Source organism: Natrix helvetica, assembly GCF_964273705.1.
Source record: "Natrix helvetica genome assembly, chromosome: 5".
In the NCBI taxonomy this organism is placed as follows: Eukaryota; Metazoa; Chordata; class Lepidosauria; order Squamata; family Natricidae; genus Natrix; species Natrix helvetica.
Window position 1 is genome coordinate 144,651,034 of NC_138551.1, and position 22,531 is coordinate 144,673,564.

The 22,531-nt window shown below is 49.7% G+C and overlaps 1 protein-coding gene and 1 pseudogene across 4 annotated transcripts in view; both read right to left on the reverse strand.

The window, feature by feature from the left end:
* Positions 1–315: 315 nt before the first annotated feature.
* On the reverse strand, positions 316–3,964 carry LOC309392734 (solute carrier family 25 member 34-like; annotated as a pseudogene). The gene is made up of 3 exons: positions 3,521–3,964; positions 2,687–3,047; positions 316–2,579 (listed from the first exon to the last, which is right to left on the reverse strand). The product of its transcript is annotated as a solute carrier family 25 member 34-like (transcript).
* A 2,389-nt stretch (positions 3,965–6,353) lies between these two features.
* The window catches only part of LOC309392944 (msx2-interacting protein-like), a 56,461-nt gene continuing 40,283 nt past the window's right edge, over positions 6,354–22,531 (reverse strand). For 2 of the 3 annotated variants that reach the window (XM_081954596.1, XM_081954595.1), the window contains exons 11-21: positions 19,355–20,678; positions 18,541–18,631; positions 16,527–16,591; positions 15,286–15,374; positions 14,405–14,537; positions 13,517–13,707; positions 8,879–8,944; positions 8,620–8,779; positions 8,295–8,474; positions 7,644–7,760; positions 6,354–7,528 (exon numbers count right to left, since the gene is read on the reverse strand). In XM_081954596.1, the coding sequence (XP_081810722.1) occupies positions 7,397–7,528; positions 7,644–7,760; positions 8,295–8,474; positions 8,620–8,779; positions 8,879–8,944; positions 13,517–13,707; positions 14,405–14,537; positions 15,286–15,374; positions 16,527–16,591; positions 18,541–18,631; positions 19,355–20,678 (2,548 nt within the window). In that variant the 3' untranslated portion in view covers positions 6,354–7,396. The remainder of the gene's footprint in view (positions 7,529–7,643; positions 7,761–8,294; positions 8,475–8,619; positions 8,780–8,878; positions 8,945–13,516; positions 13,708–14,404; positions 14,538–15,285; positions 15,375–16,526; positions 16,592–18,540; positions 18,632–19,354; positions 20,679–22,531) is intronic. The other variant, XM_081954597.1, reaches the window with a different exon arrangement.

Below are 22,531 nucleotides of genomic sequence, written 5' to 3' on the forward strand. Positions count from 1 at the left end.
AAGAAACTATGATGGCTTGGGGGAAATTTTTTGGACATGGGACTGATTTAGAGAAATGGCAGAAATTGTGGTCCCAAAATTATAAAATGACAATGTCAACTGCATATAGAGAAAATTTGTATAAGATGTTTTACAGATGGCATCTACCCCCAACGAGAATTGCAAAAATGCCTAAGAATACATCGGAAAAGTGTTGGAAATGTCATCAGACACCGGGTTTATATTACCACATGTGGTGGACTTGCATTGAAGCTAAAAGATACTGGACTAAGATTCACATGTGGTTGGAGAATATGATACACAAACACATAGACCTTAAACCAGATATTTTTTTATTGGGAATCATACCAGAAATTTACAATAAAGACTTGAAATATTTGATTGTAAACGTTTTAACAGCAGCTAGAATCGTATTTTCCAAAAATTGGAAAAATGAAACAATACCAAAACAGGAGGAAGTTATTCGAAAGATAATGGAGTGTGCTGAAATGAGTAAATTGACATTTGAAATCAGAGAACAAGAAGATGAGCAATTTTATAAGACATGGGATTTGCTTTATCGGTGGCTGGACAAAAAAGAAAAAGAAAAATGTTTTTATTTATGTTTTAATTGAAGGAGCTAAGTGATAATACAATTATGTTGTTAAATAGATTAATAACGATACAATGAAAGACTGACATACCGATAAATTGAAAAATTTAGAATACTTTGTTTTAAAATGAAGGATAAGGATAATAATGAATCTATGTACATTTAATAGATGATTGGTGATATTATGCATAACTCTAAGCAGTGATGTATATTATAAAGATATCTTGTTGATAAATAGTTTAATAAGGAAGTAATGAAAGACTGGTATATCTATGAACTGAGTATTTAGAATACTTTGTTTAAAAATGAAGGAATAAAATTTTGGTTTGAATGTATGATGTAGAAGGACAACAATGAACATAAGCATACTTGATGGGTGATTGGCGGGATTATGCATAATTGAAAGTAGTGATGTATAAACATAAACTGTTGGTAAATTCTTTTACACTATAAAAATAATCAGAATGAGATAAGTGACTACATAAAGGTATATTGTTATTAAATAGACAATCAAGAATGCAAGGAAATTAGGTTGGCTGAAAGGAAAGAAATATTAACTAATTGAATATATGATGTACAATGAAAGTGAGCTACCTAGTTATATTAGATGGAAAATTTGTAACCATATACGTAATTGAAAATATGGATGCACAAAAGCTTGTAACCAAACGACATGCTGTATATAATGGATGAGAATTTTTTATGTTGTCTTTTATGTTAAAAAAAAACAAAAAACGGGTAATTTTGCCAACTAAACTTTGCCCGACCAACAAGGCGAGGGGAAAAAAAAAATGCTTCCAATGAGCGATCCATAAAGCCCAATGCCCTTTTCCTTCCTGCAGGAGGCGCCGCTGATGGCCAGACTGCTCTTGCTGGAGACAACTATGTTGGGACCGGCACCTGGACACTACCCTACTCCAGGAATGGTTGCAACCGGGCCCTCCTGTGGTGCCCTCCCCTTCATCCCTTCTCATGGCTCCCCAAAGTCAGAAGAGGCAATGGGACCCCTCCCCAAACTTTGGGCCTGACCCCATCCTAGGAGCCCCCCCCTCCCCGGGCTACTCCAGAAAAGGAGTTCAGCATTTCCAAAGCAGGGTCCCTCTGCACTTTCTCCCGTCATCTCTCAGAATCCTCTTTCTCTTTTCTCTCTCCTTTTTCCTTTCTATTTTTTTCTTTTTTCTTTTCCTTTTTTCTTTCCCTCCTCTATTTTTCTTCCTTTGGTTTCTCCTTTGTCGTTCTTCTTTTTCTCTTCCTCTCCTCTATTTCTTTCTTCTTTTTGTCTTTCTTCTTTCTCTCGCTTTTTTCTTCCTTCTTTCTCTCCTTTCTCTTGCCTTTTTCTCTCTTTCCCTTTCTCCCCCTCTCTCTTCTTCCTTTCTTGCTTTACCCGATCTCCCTCTTCTGTGGGAAAAACCTGAGGCTTCAGCCTGAGTGCAGCCGCTGCGGACTCTTGAAGAGGCAGTAGCTTCTGGCACTGGTCTTTCTGATTCTAACCCTGGAGTGTGAGTCAAGTGTGTGTATGTGTGTGTGTGTGGAGAAATCCTGGAGGGAAGGAGTAAAATCCAGTCCGCTTGGAAGAGTCCTTTCTCAGGTAGTGAATTTGGGACACCCCTCCCCCAAGAAAAAGGACGGTGGTTGAAGCTTCAACTTTGCTTAAAGGTTGTAATGTACGGCATCCTTCATTCTCCAGCCGCCGTCACTGGACACATTTGCAGCAGACAAACCTCCTGGCGCTCCAGCTGGAAAAAGGGGGTTTGCTCCCCCTCCCCTCAGTCCTGCTCTCTCTAGGGCTGGAGGGTCCCGAGCAGCATGGGGTCTTCAGGTAGCCTGCTGCCAGTAGGTGACCCTTCTCGGCTCATCCCAGAAGGCTGAGAATGGTGTGAGGTCCCAGGCGGAGGTAAATGGGGCCGAAGCCCTTATACAGGGCCAGGATGCCTTCCTTCCCCGAGACCCGCACAACGCAGTCGAAGAAGCCACGGTAATGTGTGCCCTGCAACCGGGGGAAGGGGGGAAGAGGACAGAACTGGTTGATGGAGTAACGTTCCCCCCAACCAATGCTTCCGTCCCCAAAGTCTTCTTCCGCAGTGGGAGCCTCACTGTACTCCTATCATCCACCGGCTGGTTGTAGAGCCGTGTGCTGACCACATCAAAGGGAGTCATAGCCATGGCCACCGCCACGCTGCTGATCATGCCCCCAGCAAGGGCCACCATCCTGCTGCCTTCCTTGAACCACTGGGAAGCGAAAAGCCGGAGAAAGTGTCTGGGCAAGGGCCAATCCAGGTGATCCGCAGGCCGATACGGACGCTTAGGAATGGGCCCTGGGAAGCAGGGTGGCTGGGAATGGCCAAAGGGGAGCTCCTGCAGGTGAGTCGGATGCTGGGCAAAGGCCCACCCTGTGCAGGGCATGCACACACATATACACACATGCGTGCACAGAGCCTGCTCACTTGCTCTTTGCCTAGGACAGGGGTCGGCAACCTTAAACACTCAGAAGAGCCACACTAACCGGAAGCCCCCCTTTCAATTCTGGAGCTGAACGGAAGTCCGGTTCCCTCCACCATAGAGTCTCCTCCTAGCACGGCATCCTTTTCCCTCTACCGTTCCTAACCGAAAGCCCTATCAATTGTGGAGCCCACCAGTGGCAGGGAGCCGCAGCAGAAGGACGAAAAGAGCCACATGCGGCTCCAGAGCCGAAAGTGGATGCCCTTTGGCCTAGGATGTTTCGGTGGGCGGAGGGGTGAGGGGCTGCTGCTGAGAGATGGGCTGTTTGAGAGACCTTGCTGGCAGCCAGGCCTCAGTTAGGAAAACACTTCCATCCCGAGGTCGACGGTTGCAAAGCCCAGCTCCAGGGATAGGTGGGCTGGGAGCTTTTCAGGCTGGCTGGCTAGCTATGCTGGGCCACTGCCCCTGGGAGTGGAGCTTTTGTCAAGCCAGGGTGCTGAGCTTCCCAGAAAGCGATCCTCTCCAGGTGGGACAGGCAACCGATGCAGCTGCTGTGGTTTGCTTTGGGACCCATCGGCCTCAGCTCCAGCTGCCAAGGTCCGTCCTGGATGCTGGGTCAGGCCGATATCGTCAGCGTGGGAGTAGAAGCCGAATCGCACGCCGTTCATCAGTCCCTGGTACAGCAGCCCGGCCGCCAGTCCTTTCTGCAGACCCCGCAGTCCGCCGGCCCGCCACCATCGCCTGCAGCACCCCTCGGTAGTGGCGGGGGTACGAGCCCCGGGCACAGAGCTCCCCCTGCAGCTGCAGGCACGTCTTCACCACCTCCAGCCGGTTGGGGAACACGCAGGCCAAGCAGCACGCTGCAGCCCCCAAGAGAAAATCCACCAGGGGGGAGAGGGAGGCAGCAGCCGGGCAGCGGGAGGAGGGCTCCATGGGGCAGCTGTCCCTGGCCCAGGCGGAGAGATGGGACAGGAGGCCTCCCCATCCAAGCAGTACCCTTGCAGTGGCAGCCTACATGAGATGAGGGGGGGCCTTTCTTCCTGCAAGCACTGGGTGACTGGCATTGATGCCCGACAGCCAGCCCGAGCTGCGCTGAGCCCTGCCCAGCATTAGCAGCCCCGGCTCTCCCCTCCAGCCCGAGCTGTGCTTCCCTCTGGGTGAAACCAGTTCAGAGAGGGCCTTTATTTGCTGCTCCACCAGTGGGCCAGGCAGGGGAGGGAGGCAGGTGGCTGGGTCCACCCACTGTGCCAAGGGCCAGCCCTCCTCCCCTCCTCCACACAGCCGCCTCCCTCCGGAGCTGGATGCCAAACCTGTCAGCTCCACCCCGCTCCTGGCCCAGGAAAGAGGCTGTTTCTGCAAGCAGCCTCACCTTTGACCCCCCTCCCCTCCTAGCCCTGATGAGTGACAGGACGGTACTGCTACCCAAAGGACAGCCATTCTGTTGGGTAGGCGGGGCTCTCAAAACGCACATTCCTCAGGTAGGAGGGTCTGCTGCCAAGAAGTGACCCCTCGCAGGGCAGGAGGGGGAAACAAGCTACCATATTTTTCAGAGTATAAGACACCAAAAAAAGAGGTTGAAAATCTGGGTACATCTAATACACTGAATACGGCATTTTTGGCCTCTCGAACCCGACCTCCCCCCCTTTCGTAAAAATGGACATGCACAGCCTTTAGGAGGTTTTCAGAGTGCCCTTGGGGATGGGGAGGGAAAAAACAAGCAAAAAACAAGCTGTTTTTTTGCCTGTTTTTGCCCCCCCCCCCGCGTCCCCCAGGAGCATTGTACAAGCCTTCCAAACCCTCTGCATGTCCATTTTTACAAAGGAGTGGGGTGGGGTGGGGTTTCAAGAGGCCAAAAATGTCGCATTCAGTGTATTAGGCGCCTTAGATTTTCACCCACATTTTTGGGTGGGAAAAGGTGCGTCTTATAATCCAAAAGTATTTTCACAAAAAAACGAGGCCTACAGAGTGCAAACACTTTTTTTTAAAAAAAATGCCTCTTCAAAATCTTGGTGCGTCTTATACTCCAGTGCGTCTTAATAGTCTGAAAAATACGGTAATCCTGGGGGAGGGGGTAAAGTTGCTGGGAGGGGGCACAAGGGGCTTCCCCCAAGCTTCTGGTTTGGACAAGCACAGCCATCGCTGCTGGCACACAGATCTTGAGCACGTGGGCAGCCAATCCCGGCCGAGCAGCAGCTCCAGGGTTCAAAAAGCACAGTCGGAGTTCTGGGTCTGGGGCTCCAGCGGGAAGGATGTGCCAGGAGAAGGGCAGGGCGTCCTGTGGGGGCATCACAAAGGGGGGGGGCACATGACAGGGCTCAGCCCCCTGATCTTCCCCAAGCAGGACAGGCAGCGCCCTTTCCAAGCCCGGAAGAGCCACGGAGACTCCCTCCCCCCTTTGTCTTTGTGGGCCACTGGGCCCTCACCCCACGAAGAGAATCTTGTGGGATCTTGTGGAAATCGGCTTCTCTGCAGCTGGTGCTGCGCCAGGGGTTTGGCGGGTGCCTCGTCAGCCTCATTAACCGAAGATAGCACTAGCGTCTAGACCAGTGTTTCTCAAACTTGGCAACTTTAAGTCCTGTGGACTTCAACTCCCAGAATCCCCCAGCCAGCATAGCTGGCTGGGGAATTCTGGGAATTGAAGTCCACAGGACTTAAAGTCGCCAAGTTTGAGAAACACTGGTCTAGACTTATATACCGCTTCAGTGCTTTTAAAGCCCTCTTTAAGTGGTTTAGAAAGTCAGCCTCTCCCCCGCAACAATCTGGGTCCTCATTTTACCCACCTTGGAAGGACGGAAGGCTGAGTCAACCTTGAGCCAGTCGAGATTGAACTCCTGGCAGTGGGCAGAGTTAGCCTGCAATACTGCGTTCTAACCACTGGGCACAATGAATGGATGGATGGATGGAAGGAAGGAGGAAGATAATAATAGCACTTAGACGTGTACCGCTTCAGTGTTTAACAGTCCTCTCTAAGCGGTTTATAGAGTCAGCCTCTTGCCCCCAACAATCTGGGTCCTCATTTTACCCACCTCGGAAGGATGGAAGGCTGAGTCAACCTTGAAGATCTCGGACATCGGCTCTGGGCCAGGGTCTAGGGCGGGCATGGCTGTGGGAAGCGGATCTGAGGAACTGAGAGTTCTGAGAGCAAGAGGCCGAAAAATGTTGGCCTTTGGAAGTCACTGCTAGTGTCACTCCTGGAGATGCTCCTACCTATCTCTAGTGCTCGGTGGCAAGCAGGACGAACCGGCGGGAGGCCTCGGGCCCCGGAGGAAGCCTCAGGGTGGCAAAGGGGAGGCGGCTGAGCAGGCAGGCGCGCAGTGCTGTGTAATGCCAAGTTGCCTTTATTAGAAGGGCCGGCCCACGTGTATCCGGGCCCACAATGCCACAGGGGCCTCTCCTTGGAAAAGGCCCCTGCGGGAAACACGTACAGTACATTAGCAGGTCTCTCGTTTCGTTCGTTAAAATGAAAGAGTCTAAAAATAAGAAAAGATTTAAGAAGAAAAAAAACAACCCAAGGCAACTGCAACTACTCCTAGTCCGACTGTTGGAAAGATTAAACTGCAACTTCAACCCAGACCCCAAAACGTTGGGGGGGGGGCAGTCTGTGCACAGAAAGCCCTGTGAGCTGTTGCCCCCCCCCCCCACTCCCCCAGCACAAGGACCCTCAGCTCCAAGTGGCGGGAGACACTGTCCCCACCCACCCAGGCCTGCTGCCCAATTCCCCCCAGCAAAGGCTCTGCTGCCGGGGAGCAGGGCGAGACGAGAGGCGGGTGGTGGGGGAGCCCTGGCGGCTCCTTCCTAGCTCAGTAGGGGCGGGGGTGGGCATGGAAGGCGGCCATGACAGTAGCACAGAAGCTGCGAAGGGCAAACGGGGACCAAGGCTGGCTGCCAGCCTTGGACAAAAGTAACATATGCGGGGGGAGGGCGACGCAGTCTGGGCTCTGGCATCTAAAAGATGGACAGCTGCCAGACTAATGACGCCACCTTGTGCAGAAGCCCCTCCCCACTGGCACCCTAAGCTCACCATTCTTCACGGCTATCCCTCCCGTCTCCTGGACCCCGTCCTACCCTGGAGTGGCCCCAAGACTCCTGCTTCTCGCTCCCTCTTCTACCCAGAATCCCTACCGAGATGCGGGGCGGACAGCCCACGCTTGGCGCAAACGCGTCCTGTAACCCATGCGCGAGACGGAGTCAATAGTAGCAGTAGCAAACAGACCCCCCCTCCCGGGCTTGGAGCTGGGCTCGTGGAGTGTCCAAAGCAAGCGAGGCCCGCACCCCTCCTGCCTCAGGTCCTCCCCTCCCTTGTGCGCGAGTCCGTGCGTCTGCCTGGTGGGATCAGGCTGTTCTTCGCCTCCCGGGAGGCTAACACTAGGGGTCCCGGGAAGCCCGGCTATGACAGAGGCTGTCGCTGGGCTGCCATGTGCTGTGGATCAGGCTCAGTGCATCCTCACATTTCTTCCGGACGGAGCTGTCCTCAAGGGGCTTGTGCAGAAGGTCCACCTGCCGACACAGCGGGGGCAAAAGGAGTCGTGAGAGGGAAGACGGGGCCGGCCACCCGCCGCCTGGGGGCCCCCCGTGTACAGAGCCGAGGCTGCCCACCACATGACCAGCCAACCTTGTAGGTGCTCTTCCACACAGCGTCCAGCGCCAGCAGGAATCGCTCCAGTTCGGCAGGGCAGCTGAAATAGAGGACCCACGGGGGAACGTACTGCTTCTGCTCCTGGGCAAACTCCTAAAGGGGTAAGGAGAGGAAGACTACGTGAGCCCCAGGCCTGACAAATTCCCAAGTGTTGTAGCCCGCCTGTGTCAGCAGATTCAGACAGTGAGGAGGTTGGGAAGGAACATGGCCATTTCTGGAGTCCGGGGAAGGCTCTGACGAGGGCTCTGTGTCGGAGGCAGAGAGGGGGCCAGAGCCGTATGCCAGTTATCAGCTGCCTTCAGAGTCAGACATCAGTGAGGCAGAAGAACAGCTGGGGCCTGTTCACAGTTTGCTTAATTGATTTGTGACTCTCTGAGACTCCTGGCCAAGTTTTGCAGATACCAGCCTGGCAGCTCTCCAAGCCAGATAAGGTCTGTGACTGTAAATCCTCCCTTGAAAGACTTTGCTGGGTGTAAATGAGCAGAATTCACAGGAAATTAATAAAAGGGTTTTTTGTCGGGACCAGGAGTTTGCTTCCTGCCCTTGGGAAGCCTCGGTTAGAATACCCCAAGAACACAAGGAATATGCTGCCTCCTCCTCCTCCTCCTCCTCCTCTTGAAGACTCACCAGGAGGCAATATTCCCGACCGGGCTGTGTGGAGACAGAATCCACCTCCGTTAAGTCAGCAGTGGCCAGTGAGCGGAAGAAGCTGGTCTGGCAGTCCTTGTGGCAGGTGAACAGTTTCTGCTCCGTCACCACCAGACAGCAGGGGACGCAGGGTGCAGGGGCCATGCCCTGGGGGACGACCTGGGTGGGAAGAGGGCCAAATCACCTTTGGAGATCCTGTGGGCAAGAGGGCCCTGCTCCTGTCTTCCAGTCCGGACACTGGGCAGCACAGGATCCCCAGGGACCTCACCTCCCCCCGTAGCCCCAATCCCAAGGATGACCTTACCCCTTGGGAGACCGCCTGGCATAGGTACTGCATCCAGTCGGCCATCTCCTCTTCGTTTTCTGCACTCAGCTCCAGGGAAGGGCGCTCGGTCAAAATGACCTGGAAGGAGTGGGGCCGATCCTTCGCGCTCAACTTTCGGCAACCGCCACACTGCTCCCCCCTGCAAGGGAGAGAGTTTGCGGCAAATGAGAGAGGGGTGAGAGTTGGGGTGGGGGTGGGGCGGGGAGAGGGCTTGGAGCCTGCCTCATCTGGGACTCACCCCATATTCACAGACAGCAGCGGAGTGACGTCTGTCCGGTCTGGGTACTGGTACAAGATGCCGTTACTGCAGAGGGAAGACAGAAACAGCTGCTGGGAAAAGGCCCCTCCCAGTTCAAACCTGGCGAACTTTTAATTAGCATACCATTATGCAAATTAAATGCTCCCTCCCTTCTCTTAAGAGGACAGGATGGAGCCTCTTATGCTGTCATCAAGAACCAGAGTCCAGGACAAAGTAACTCTGGGGTTATACGTTTAAAAGATGACGACCATCAGAAAAGCTGCAAAGCAAGGCGAAAGAAGTCGCTCGTTAGAGCAACTTACAGAAAAGGACATTTCCCTTAAAAGAAATATTACACGGCAAAGGTACAGAAGTAAGGATGGTTTGGGATTCAACTTTTACAAGGAGACTTTTCATATAGTACAGGGGTGGCGAACACGCGGCTCGCGAGCCGCATGCGGCTCCCGGCCAAAATAAATGAGGCTCTTTGCCTTTTATCATTATTTAGTATACTGTGGCTCGGATCGCGCGCTCCCTTTCGGAAGCTGGGGAGGTCCTTTGCAGGCAGCTAGAACGGGCCGCCTGCAAAGGACTTCCCCAGACTTGCTTTGAGGAGCACGGGGCGACTGAGGCTAGTTGTGAAGCCCCAAAGCCCCCACCGCCACCGGAAGAACTGCTGCCACCTCCTCCTCATCCTCCTCTAACAGGCAGCACTGCCGGATTTGCCGCCCGGCGCTGCGGCTGAGATGAAGCCGCCAAAGCTCCAGCCGGCATCTCCGCGCGTGGCAGTGGCGCCTCCCCTCCGCTCGGAGCAGCTGAGCTCAGTCAGCGCTGGGTTACCCCTGCCCCCTCCTCCTCCTCCGCCGTGCTTTTGAGGAGCCATGAGGCTGCAGGAGCCAGTAGGAAGGCGGGAGGGGGGGGGGAGCAGGGGAAAAAAAGCCTCATGGCTCCTCAAAAGCACGGAGGAGGGCGAGGGGGCAGAGGTAACCCAGCGCTGAGCTCAGGAGCAAATCTGGTGATTCTGTTGGAGGAGGAGGTAGCAGCAGTTATTCTGGTGGCAACTCATACTCGTCGGCATCTTCAGCAGAAGCCCTGCCCACAATGAAGAAAGCAAAGATGGAGCAGATCCACGCAGATGACGTCGCTGCAACATGACTGGAGGAGGAATTCTAGGAGTTGAAGTCCACAAGTGTTAAAGCTGTCAGGTTTGAAGACCCCTGGGGGTTTTTTTCCCTAAAGGGTTAGGGGTGCAAGGGTCTTGTAACTTGACAGCTTTAAGAGTTGCGTGCTTCAAATGCCAGAGTTTCTGAGCCAACATTTTGGTTGCTAAGCAGGAGCGTTGTTAAGTGATACTGATATTATATAACACTTTGAATTAAGCGGGTACCTTGAAGAAACATAACTTTGAGTTTCAAATAATACTGATTTCGTTGTTGTCTTAGGTGACATCTGTGAAAAAAATTCGGGTGCTCAGGCATGAAAATGTGCCGCTCAAACACTATACTTTTCTGCTCACATCGAAAAAAAATTAGAGGGAACATTGCTTCCGGGTCTGTTTTGGCAGGTCACTGCGTGGTGTGGCTCTCTGACTCTCACAGTTTAAAATTTTGGCTCTTTTTGTCGAACTTGTTCGCCACCCCTGATATAGTAGAACAGCAAACTCAAAAACACACACGAGAAGACATACAGAAAGTGATAGTAGATTAGAACACAATTGGATTTAGAAGGGACCTTGGAGGTCTTCTAGTCCAGCCCCCTGCTCAAGCAGGAGAACCTATGCTATTTCAGATAAGTAGCTATATAGTTTCTTCTTCAAAACCTCCAGTGATGGAGTGTCCATGATTTCTGGTGGCCAGCTGTTCCACTGGTTAATTGTCCTCACTGTTAGGAAGTTTCTCCTTAATTCCAAGTTGCTTCTCTCCTTGATCAGTTTCCACCTGTTGTTTCTTCTCTTGCCCTCTGGTGCTTTGGAGAATAATTTGACCCCCCTCTTCTTTGTGGCAGCCCCTCAAACACTAGAATATTGCTATCATGTCGCCCCTAATTCTTCTTTTCTTTAGATTAGCCAGACCCAAATCCTGCAGCCATTTTTCGTATGTTTTGGTCTCCAGGCCTTTGATCATCTTAGTTGCTCTTCTCTGCACTTCTTCCAAGGTCTCAACATCTTTTTTGTAGTACGGTGACCAAAACTGGTTGCAGTATTCCAGGTGTGGCCTTAACTAGGGATTTATAAAGTGGTAGAGAAACTCTCCAAAAAGATCATTTCACTACATATTAAATTCTCAAAAAGAGCAGTTGTCCTTGATGTCAGTAAGAGAAATGAAGGTAAAATTCGCTGACTTTAAAGATGTTAAAACCACTTGATGGAAATACCGTAACATCTGATCAAGATGCAAAAAAAAAAAAACCATTTCAGCAATGTTACTCTAAGTTATATAACAATCACTTTGGCAAAAAAGGCTGATGAATACTTACTGTAAGGAAGCAAAATTTACCAAAGATCACAGGTCATCAGAAATGCTTAATGAACAAATCTCTCTGAATACGTAGGTAAAGCTATAATGGTAAAGCTTCCCCTCGCACATACGTGCTAGTCGTTCCCGACTCTAGGGGGCAGTGCACATCTCCGTTTCAAAGCCAAAGAGCCAGTGCTGTCCGAAAACGTCTCCGTGGTCATGTAGCCGGCATGACTCAACACTGAAAGTGTACGGAACGCTGTTCCCTTCCCACCAAAGGTGGTTCTTATTTTTCTACTTGCATTTTTTACGTGCTTTCGAACTGCTAGGTTGGCAGAAGCTGAGACAAGTCACGGGGGCTCGCTCCGTTATGGTTTCGAACTGCCAAACTGCCGACCTTTCTGATCATCAAGCGCAGCGTCTTAGCTACTGAGCCACTGCGCCACTAACCCTTTGGTAAAGCTATAAAAAAGGTCAAAATCAGGAAAGCTTTGCTAGTTTACTAGTCTCTTTCTATAAACTTTTCAAGGACGAACTTCTGCAATCTTTGCATCAAGTGATCAAATTCTACAAACTGGGAAGGGACCAGAAAGTTGGAATGAGGCTCATTATGGTATTAACGTGGCTGTCAGAGGTCCAAGTAACATATCCACAGAAAACAAAACTCCGAGGCAGGCTTATCTTTTCTATTTCTTCTTTGCTAGTTGACATTTCTATTTATTGTATCACTGCAGATGGGGACGGCGGCCATGAAATTAAAAGAGGCTTGCTCTTGGGGAGGAAAACCATGGCAAATCTAGACAGCCTACTAAAAAGCAGAGACATCACCCTGCCAACAAACGTCCATCTAGTCAAGGCGATGGTTTTCCCAGTTGCAATGGATGGCTGTGAAGGTTGGACCATAAGAAAGGCTGACCGCCAAAGAATTGAGTAAGGTTCTACATTTAGGCAAGAAAAACGAAATGCACAGGTACAGTATAGGTGGTACCTACCTCAAGAGTAGTAACTGTGAGAGGGACCTTGGAGTCCTAGTGGACAACCATTTAAATAGGAGCCAGCCGTGTGCAGCAGCTGCCAAAAAAGCCAACACAGTCCTAGGCTGCATCAACAGAGGGATAGAATCAAGATCACGTGAAGTGTTAATACCACTTTATAAGGCCTTGGTAAGGCCACACTTGGAATACTGCATTCAGTTTTGATCACCACGATGTAGAAAAGATGTGGAGACTCTAGAAAGAGTGCAGAGAAGAGCAACAAAGATGATTAGGGGACTGGAGGCTAAAACATACAATGAACGGTTGCAGGAACTGGATATGTCTAGTTGAATGAAAAGAAGGACTAGGGGAGACATGATAGCAGTCTTCCAATACCTCAGGGGTTGCCACAAAGAAGAGGGAGTCAAACTATTCTCCAAAGCACCTGAAGGCAGAACAAGAAGCAATGGGTGCAAACTAATCAAGGAGAGAAGCAAATTAGAAGTGAGGAGGAATTTCCTGACAGTTAGAACAATTAATCAGTGGAACAGAAGTTGCCTCCAGAAGTTGTGAATGCCCCAACACTGGAAGTCTTTAAGAAGATGCTGGATAGCCATTTGTTTGAAACGGTATAAGGTTTCCTGCCTAGGCAGGGGGTTGGACTAGAAGGCCTCCAAGGTCCCTTCCAACTCTACTATTGTATTATTGTATAATTGAGGCCTTTGAACTCTGGTGCTGGAGAAGACTCCTGTGAGTCCCTTGGACAGCAAGGCGATCCAACCAGCCAGTCCTTGAGGAGATCAACCCTGACTGCTCTTTAGAAGGCCAGATCCTGAGGGAGGAAACTCAAATACTTTGGCCATCTAATGAGAAGGCAGGACTCTCTGGAGAAGAGCCTCATGCTGGGAAATATTGAGGGCAGAAGAAGAAGGGGATGGCAGAGAAGGAAGTGGCTGGATGGAGACACTGAAGCAGTCGGCGTGAGCTTCAATGGACTCCAGAGGATGGCAGAGGACAGGAAGGCCTGGAGGAACGTTCTCCATGGGGTCACGATGGGTCGGACACGACTTTGCAACTAACAACAATAATTTATTATACTTTCTCTTACAGTTTTTACTTTGTCAAGATTGTCTTCAATAACAATTTTTTAAAAAAGGAACCCGAGTGTAAGCCAACCTTCCTTCCGGCCCCGTCCATCCCCTCCTCACCTGAGCACAACAAAGCAGGGCTTCCAGACTTCCTTGCCCAGGTAATTGGTTCCTGCTTTGTAATTTAGCACACCTTCCTTGACGATGCTGTTTTCGGTGGACACGTAGTGAGACAAAGGTGGGCCGGGATTCTCATCCGTGGGGTCTTCCCAGTGAACAAGGCCATAGAAGTGGACCACCACTTCCGAGATCTACCAAAGGCAAGTCAGCCGCTTAGCCAGGCTCTGAGCCACCAAAGGAGCCCCTGCCCCAAATCCCTGGCTTGGCCTTTGCCCCCCCCCACCCCCAAAATGGAGTCAGGGCTGGTGCATCTCTCAGAGGGAAGACTGCCTGGGGTGGCTACAGCACATGGAACTCCTCTGCGCTTGGAAGGGAGGAAGGCAGTGATGGGATTCAATTTTTTTTACTACTGGTTGTGTGGGCGTGGCTTGGTGGGCAATGGCAGGGAAAGGATACTGCAAAATCCCCATTCCCTCTCACCTCCAGGGGAAGGATACTGCAAAATCCCCATTCCCTCCCCACTCTAGGGGAAGGATACTGCAAAATCCCCATTCCCTCCCCCCTCCAGGGGGAAGGATACTGTAAAACCTCCATTCCCACTCCATTCCAGGGGAAGGATACTGCAAAATCTCCATTCCCTCCCCACTCCAGGGAAAGGATACTGTAAAATCCCCATTCCCACTCCATTCCAAGGGAAGGATACTGCAAATCCTCATTCCCTCCCAATCAGCTGGGACTCGGGAGGCAGAGAATAAATGGGGGCAGGGCCAGCCAGAGGTGGTATTTGCCGGTCCTCCGAACTACTCAAAATTCCCGCTACTGGTTCTCCAGAACTGGTCAGAACCTGCTGAATACCACCTCTGGAGGAAGGGCAGGAGGAAGACGCACCTCCTTCTTGGATTCCTGAGCCACAAATTTGGCCAGCACCAGTTTCTCCATGGTGGCGTCGGTTAGGATGCTGGGGTACGGGAGCTCGCGGCAGCCTTTGATCATGGCGGACCTCAGACGGGTTAGGAAGAATCTGCAAGAAGAGGGGAATTAGGGACCCTGTGCCTGACCACCAAAGGAGGGGGGATGGATTGAACACAGGTGCTGTGGCCCACCAGTGGGCAACAAAGCTAGTGGCAGACTCAGACAGTGAGGAGGTTGGGGAGGAACATGGGCCAGTCCTGGAGTCTGGGGAAGGCTCTGTTGAGGGCTCTGTGTCGGAGGCAGAGAAGAGGCGAGGGCCATCTGACAGTTACCAGCTGCCTTCGGAGTCAGAGATCAGTGGGGCAGAAGAACAGCTGGAGCCTGTTCCCGATGTGCGTATGTGCAGAGCTGCCAGGAGAAGGGAACAGCTAAGGAACAAGGGCTGACTTGGGAGTAAAGACACAAGTGGATGCTGAATGGCCCCTCCCATAGGGAATAAAAGAGGAGTGAAAGAGGAAGGGAAGTTTGCAGGAGACATTTAGTTCAATTCATTAGGGTGAAGATCTGTTCCTGACTTCTTGCCAAGTAATTGCGGCTACAGCGTGGCGTTTGGAAGATATCGGCCTGACAGCTCTCCAAGCCTGATCAAGGTCTGTAGTTGTGAAATACCTTGAAAGACTGTTGGCCGGCACTTTGCTGGAGAGGAATTCCCTTTAAACTAAATAAAAGGGGTTTTATCGGGATGAGGAGTTGGCTTCGTGATCTTAGGAAGCCTAGTTCAGAACAACAGGGTTTACTAAAAGAGAGACGAAGTGACCACATTGAGGGGGATGGGACACGGCCCGCCTAGCCCTTACTCAGTTAGGGTAGCGTCCGCCGTGTCCAGCTGGAACTGCCTCCGGCGGTTGGTGCAAACCAAAGTCACTGTCTGCTGATCCAGACCCACCTGCCGGGAAAACAAAGGCCCATTTGGTTTTATCTTTTCAATCAAATTTTTATTTTTTATATTCTTTATGCATATCAATGCGTGAATGGTGTGTTATCTGGGTGTTATACATTCCAATACATATAAACTTAATCTTATTACTCCTAAATATTACATTTCATTTCCATTATTTCATATTACTTACACATTTTTATTATCACCCTTCCTTACTTAACCTTCTTTCTATCTTTTGCTATTTTCCCCCTCTATTTTTATCCCTATTAACTTTTCCCTCCCTTTCATATCACTATAATATTCAAAGATGTGTTTTTCACCTCTTTGGTTATTCACGTATCCTTAATTAAATCAAAATTTCATTTTTATTCTTCCATTCAATATCTCAACATTTTTAGTACCAATCACAATCATTTATACATTTAGAATACTTCTATTCATGTTCTTTCCAGTTCTTCAATCCATATTATTCTATTAGTACACATGTTCAGATTAATGTTTTTGTGAAAAATGGGCCAGTTTTCATTCGTTTTTGCTCTCCCCAGTCCCCAGGAGCATTCTACAGGCCTCCCAAACCTTCTGTACGCCTCGGTTTTTGTGCAAAATTGGCCCGTTTCCCCTTTATTTTTGCCCTCCCCAACCCCCAGGAGCACTTTGCAAGCCTCCTAAACCCTCTGCGCGTCCATTTTTGCAAAGGAGGTGGGGTTTCGGGAGGCCAAAAATGTGGCATTCAATGTATAAGACGCACCCAGATTTTTACCCTCTTTTTTGGGGGGGAAAGGGGCATCTTATACTCCAAAAATATGGTATTTATATTATGATATTATCCTGAAATCTATCACACTGCTAACCTAATTCTCCAACCCGTCTAATTCTAATATTAATACACATTAATTGAAATATATTCATAAAGATATCCTTTCACTCTACTTTCCCTTATCCATCATCTCTTACCCGCATCTGAACCTTTAATCTTATTTCCCTTTTAGTTTTCCTTCCATTTTAAGCAAAAGCCCATTTGGAAGGAACCCTTAACCCCTTGGCCTCCGGGAGGGGAACGCTCAGTCCCTGCAAGATTGGGGTGAGACGGCCCCTCCCTCTGACTACTGATCTTGTCCCGGGAAGAGGCAGAGCCCCAAGCAGCCCTCCACAACTTACAGAGATGTAGTCCAGCTCATTATAGGACACAGCCTCCTCCACCATGTAAGGCTTCTCGGCAGCTCCTGGGGGTGAGAGAAACAGGGCGCAGAGTCATCCACACAGACAGTGCTTGCACCAAGAGTGTTGATCAGGACCAGCTGATCAGGAGGGAATGGAGATTTTACAGTATCCTTTCTCCAGGAGTGGGGAGGGAATGGAGATTTTGCAGCATCCTTCCCCCTGGAGTGGGGAGGGAATGGGGATTTTGCAGTATCCTTCCCCTGGAGTGGGGAGGGAATGGAGATTTTGCAGTATCCTTCCCCTGGAGTGGGGAGGGAATGGAGATTTTGCAGTATCCTTCCCCTGGAGTGGGGAGGGAATGGGGATTTTGCAGTATCCTTCCCCTTGAGTGGGGAGGGAATGGAGATTTTGCAGAACCCTTCCTCTGGAGTGGGGAGGGAATGGAGAATTTGCAGTATCCTTCCCCTGGAGTTGGGAGGGAATGGAGATTTTGCAGAATTCTTTCCCTGGAGTGGGGAGGGAATGGAAATTTTGCAATATCCTTCCCTTGGAGTTGGGAGGAAATGTGGATTTTGCAGAACCCTTCCCCTGGAGTGGGGAGGGAATGTGGATTTTGCAGAACCCTTCCCCTGGAGTGGGGAGGGAATGGAGATTTTACAGTATCCTTCCCCTGGAGTGGAGAGGGAATGGGGATTTTACAGTATCCTTCCCCTGGAGTTGGAATGGAATGGGGATTTTGCCGTATCCTTCCCCTGGAGTGGGGAGGGAATGTGGATTTTGCAGAACCCTTCCCCTGGAGTGGGGAGGGAATGGAGATTTTACAGTATCCTTCCCCTGGAGTGGAGAGGGAATGGGGATTTTACAGTATCCTTCCCCTGGAGTTGGAATGGAATGGGGATTTTGCCGTATCCTTCCCCTGGAGTGGGGAGGGAATGGGGATTTTGCCGTATCCTTCCCCTGGAGTGGGAAGGGGATGGGGATTTTGCAGTATCCTTCCCCTGGAGTGGGGAGGGAATGGGGATTTTACAGTATCCCCTGGAGTGGGGAGGGAATGTGGATTTTGCAGAACCCTTCCCCTGGAGTGGGGAGGGAATGGAGATTTTACAGTATCCTTCCCCTGGAGTGGAGAGGGAATGGGGATTTTACAGTATCCTTCCCCTGGAGTTGGAATGGAATGGGGATTTTGCCGTATCCTTCCCCTGGAGTGGGGAGAGAATGGAGATTTTGCAGTATCCTTCCCCTGGAGTGGGAAGGGGATGGGGATTTTGCAGTATCCTTCCCCTGGAGTGGGGAGGGAATGGAGATTTTGCAGTATCCTTCCCCTGGAGTAGGAAGGGAATGGAGATTTTGCAGAATCCTTCCCCTGGAGTGGGGAGGGAATGGGGATTTTGCAGTATCTTTCCCCTGGAGTTGGAAGGGAATGGGGATTTTGCCGTATCCTTCCCCTGGAGTGGGGAGGGAATGGGGATTTTGCAGTATCCTTCCCCTGGAGTGGGAAGGGGATGGGGATTTTGCAGTATCCTTCCCCTGGAGTGGGGAGGGAATGGGGATTTTGCCGTATCCTTCCCCTGGAGTGGGGAGGGAATGGAGATTTTGCAGAATCCTTCCCCTGGAGTGGGGAGGGAATGGGGATTTTGCAGTATCTTTCCCCTGGAGTTGGAAGGGAATGGGGATTTTGCCGTATCCTTCCCCTGGAGTGGGGAGGGAATGGGGATATTGCAGTATCCTTCCCCTGGAGTGGGGAGGGAATGGGGATTTTGCAGTATCCTTCCCCTGGAGTGGGGAGGGAATGGGGATTTTGCAGTATCCTTCCCCTGGAGTGGGGAGGGAATGGGGATTTTTACGCTATCCTTCCCCTGCCACCCCCACAAAGCCACATACCCCAAGCCACGCCCACAGAAATGGTAGTAAAAATTTTTGAATCCCACCACTGAGGGTTTCCCCATTGAGCGAGGCTCAAAGCGGTGCTCAGAGGCAGGCGGCAACCGATAGCACTTCCACAGGGGGTTACCTTTTCGGATGAGGTACACGTAACAGTCAGTCAGGAGCAGGTAAAGGAGCTGGAGGGTCCCTTCCATGTGCCCTGTGCTCATCCGGATCATCTGTTCGGGGGGAGAGAGACCTCTGTTACTGACCCCGCAGCAGGGATGCAAGAAAAGCTTCTCCTTAGATCCCTGGCTCCCTTCTGAAGCCTCTGCCCCCACCACCCAAGGAGTTAGAGGCAGGGGAGAGTGGGAAACACACTCATGTTCTGACCCAGGCTTCCCGAGAGCATATAGCAAACTCCTTGTCCCGACAAAAAACCCTTTTAGTAATTTGCCGTGGATTCTGATCATTCACATCCAGCAAACTCTTTCAAGGGAGGATTTACGGTCACAGACATTCTCTGGCTTGGAGAGCTGCCAGGTTGATATCTGCAGAGCTTGGCAAGGAGTCTTGGAGAGTCACAAACCAATTAAGCGAACTAATGGTCTCCTACAAACTCCACTCCCCTTTCGCTACATTTTTATTTCCTCTGGGAGGGGCCATACATCGTCCACCTGTGGCCTTCCTCCCAAGTCAACCCCTGTTCTTTAGCTGTTCCTTTTATCTGGCAACTCTGCACATGCACAGACTGGGAACAGGCTCCAGCTGTTCTTCTGCCTCACTGCTGTCTGACTCTGAAGGCAGCTGAAGGCAGCTGACAATCAGAGTCTCCCCCAGACTGCAGGACGGACCCATGTTCTTCCCCAACTTCCTCATTGTCCGAATCTGCTGCCAGCTCAGCTAGCCGCTGGCGGGCCACACCGTTCACAAGGGGCTCAGAAGGTGGAGCAAGGGCCTACCAAAAGGTTGGCGGGCTCTGTAGCGTCTTTGGGACTGGCCACGCTAGTAAATCTTTCCAGCTTGATTTTCTGAGTTTCTCTTTTAATGGCCTCTTTTCTCGGGGGCTTCCTTTCGGTTTCAGCCACATCCGTCTCCTTTTTCAAAACGACCCGGCCTTCCTCTTCCTCCTGACTGCTTCTTTTGATTTCCATTTTTGGCTTGTCGGATTTTAGGTTTGCCTCCGCGAAACGCCTTTTGCGAGCCTCCAGCTTTTCGAGGTCCACCAGATAGGCCACTTCACTGGATGGAACTGACTTCAGGTGCCTCTTAGGCTTCACCTTCCCATCTTTGTCTACCACCTCAACGTGGCTGGCCAGGACCTTCTCTTTGGGCACTTTGGTTCTGATGGAGGCGAGCTTCAGCGGTTCCAACTTGGTCTGATCCACTTGGGAAATCGGCATTTTCTGATCAGGCAAGGGAGGTTTGATGGGGTCACTCTCCAGCTTCCCTCGTAATTTCTCCAGCTGAGGCTGGTCGAGGACCTTCCCTTCCTTTTCTCTCACTCGGGTCAGCACCACGCACGGCATGAGATCCAGGCGGTTCTTGGCAGCCCCCTCCCTATCGGCTCTTTCCCGGCTCTGCTTGCCGCTCCCGTTTGATTTCTTGGGGCTGGGTTCCCTTTCATTTTCCGCGTTGGTTTCCGAAGACGGGGAGCTGGGAGAATGCACTTTGGCCTTGCGCTTCTGCTTCTCCCTTTTTTCTTTTTCAAGTTTCTCCGGCTTCTCTTTCCTCACCAGGCGTTTGTCCTCCTCCAGCCGCTCTTGTTCGAAAGCACGTTCTTTTTTTGGGTTTTCGTTTTTGGCGTATCGCTCGAGGCGGCTTTTGTCCAGTTTGTCGTAGCGGGGCGGAGAAAGGGAGCTGCAGCTTCCACTGCGCTCAGATGAGCGACTGTAGATCCGCCTCTCGGAGTCGCTCTGGAACTGCTCTGATTGCGAGGGGGAGGCACTGGGGCTCTGCGACAGCCGGGAGTGAGCGGGGCTTTGGCTCCTTTCCAAGGGCCTCCTTTCGTGCTCTCGGTCGGACTCAAACCGCTCACGCTGTCGGTAGCTGTACTCCCTGATGTCTTGGTCGTAAGTGTCGCCCCTGTAGTCTCGGTATTCCCGGGGGTCATCGTAATACTGTGGATCGTAATAGTCTCCCTGGTAAGGATCCCAATCGGCGTAAAAGTCCCTGCCTCGAGCTGGGTAATCCCTTCGAGGGTCCTCTGGATATGTCCCCGGCGTCCGGACGGCCTTGTGATAGGTACGATCTGCAGCATAATCATAGGAGCCTCTCCTTTCATCCCTGCCAAAGCCAGAGGGGGGAAAAAGTTAGCTGACACTTCACAGGATGTCATGTGCAAATTAATCACGGTTCACATAGACTCAAGTGAAGGCAGCTTAAAAGGGAGCAGGGTTTTAAAGAAGTGCTCATCCCACTCTTTATATATATAAAGAGGGTATATGTTGTATTTGTGCTGATAAATAAATAAAGGGAGACTAGTATAGATCTATTTCAAGCTATTTAGCTTTCATCAGCTAGCCATACCCTTACTGGGATTTGAACCTGGGCTGTATTACATATTAGGCAGATGTATTAGCCACTAAGCCACAGGCTCTCCTCCTTATTAGCTGAGCCAGGGAAATAGGTATGAATTTGTGTTACAACCCCTGGTATGCCCAAATATGGGTATATACCTATTTCCCTGGCTCAGCTGATAAGGAGAAGAGCCTGTGGCTTAGTGGCTAATACATCTGCCTAATATGTAATACAACCCAGGTTCAAATCCCAGTAAGGGTATGGCTAGCTGATGAGAGCTAAATAGCTTGAAATAGATCTATACTAGTCTCCCTTTCTTTCTTTATCAGCACAAATACAACACAAACATAGCAACATTAAAAATAAAAATATGGTTTTCTGCCTGGATGGTCTTCTGTAATGAGCCGAAGGACAGAAAGGGGGAGTAGTGAGCTACCTCCCATATTTGGGCATACCAGGGGTTGTAACACAAATACATACATACATACATACATATATATAGTTTTTATTTTTAGACAGACATAGACAAAACCATCTTCAATTACATGTTTTACAGATGGCACCTGGCACCAACAAGGTTAGCTAAAATCTCAGCAAATACCTCCCCGAAATGTTGGAAATGTGAATCAATACACGGAACATATTACCACTTATGGTGGACTTGTGAGAAGGCTTATAATTTTTGGAAAAGGATCAAAAATTGGCTAGAGGCAATAACAAGAGTCAAAATAGATTGGAAACCAGACGTTTTTTACAAGGAATAATGACTGCAAAATATATTTTAAAAAATCCAGTATTTAATTTTACATTTAATTACTGCGGCGAGGATTGCCTTCGCTCAGAAATGGAAAAACAAATTAATTCCAAGCGAAGATGAAATAATAAGAAAGGTTATGGATTGTGCCGAAATGGACAAATTAACAAAAGAAATCCATGGAAAAGAAGAAACAGAATACTACCGGATATGGGATAAATGGTATAGGTGGATGGAGGAAAGAAACAAGGATCAATGAAGGAAGCCAATAAAGCCCAAAAATGGTAATTAAGGAGAATTAACACTATATATGCATCCAAGAGGTTTAAATTTACTAGAGGTAATCAGCCAATATAGCAGACAGATGAGTAAAATAAGCGGGTTAAGAATGGTGAAATGCAAATGAAATATACTAGAAGGGGAACTAATATAAAGAGAACGGTATTGATTGGTAATTGCTATTAGAAAAAACAGGAAGCTTCTGTTCGTATTGTATTGTGTAAATGTGTTGTACGTCTAAGTTGTGTGTGTATGTATCTTGCATGTTTGTAAATAAATAAAAATTATAAAAAATAGAAAAATATAATCCCAAATGACCATAAGATAAGGGGAAAAAAAGGAATGGAAAAAGAGAAAGAAAAGAAAAAAATATTCAGGCTCTTGTTTGCCCTAATACAATTGGTTCCAGATGTTTAAAAAGAAAAAACAGGTAAATCACAATAAAATAAAACAAAATAAAAATAAAAATCTTCAGGTTCTTCTTTACCTTAATCCAATTCAGTGGAGCAAAATGACAAAATCCAGCAGAAAAAAAGAAAGAAATATATGTCTGTGTATGCATCCCCCAAAAAAAGGCAAAAAAAAA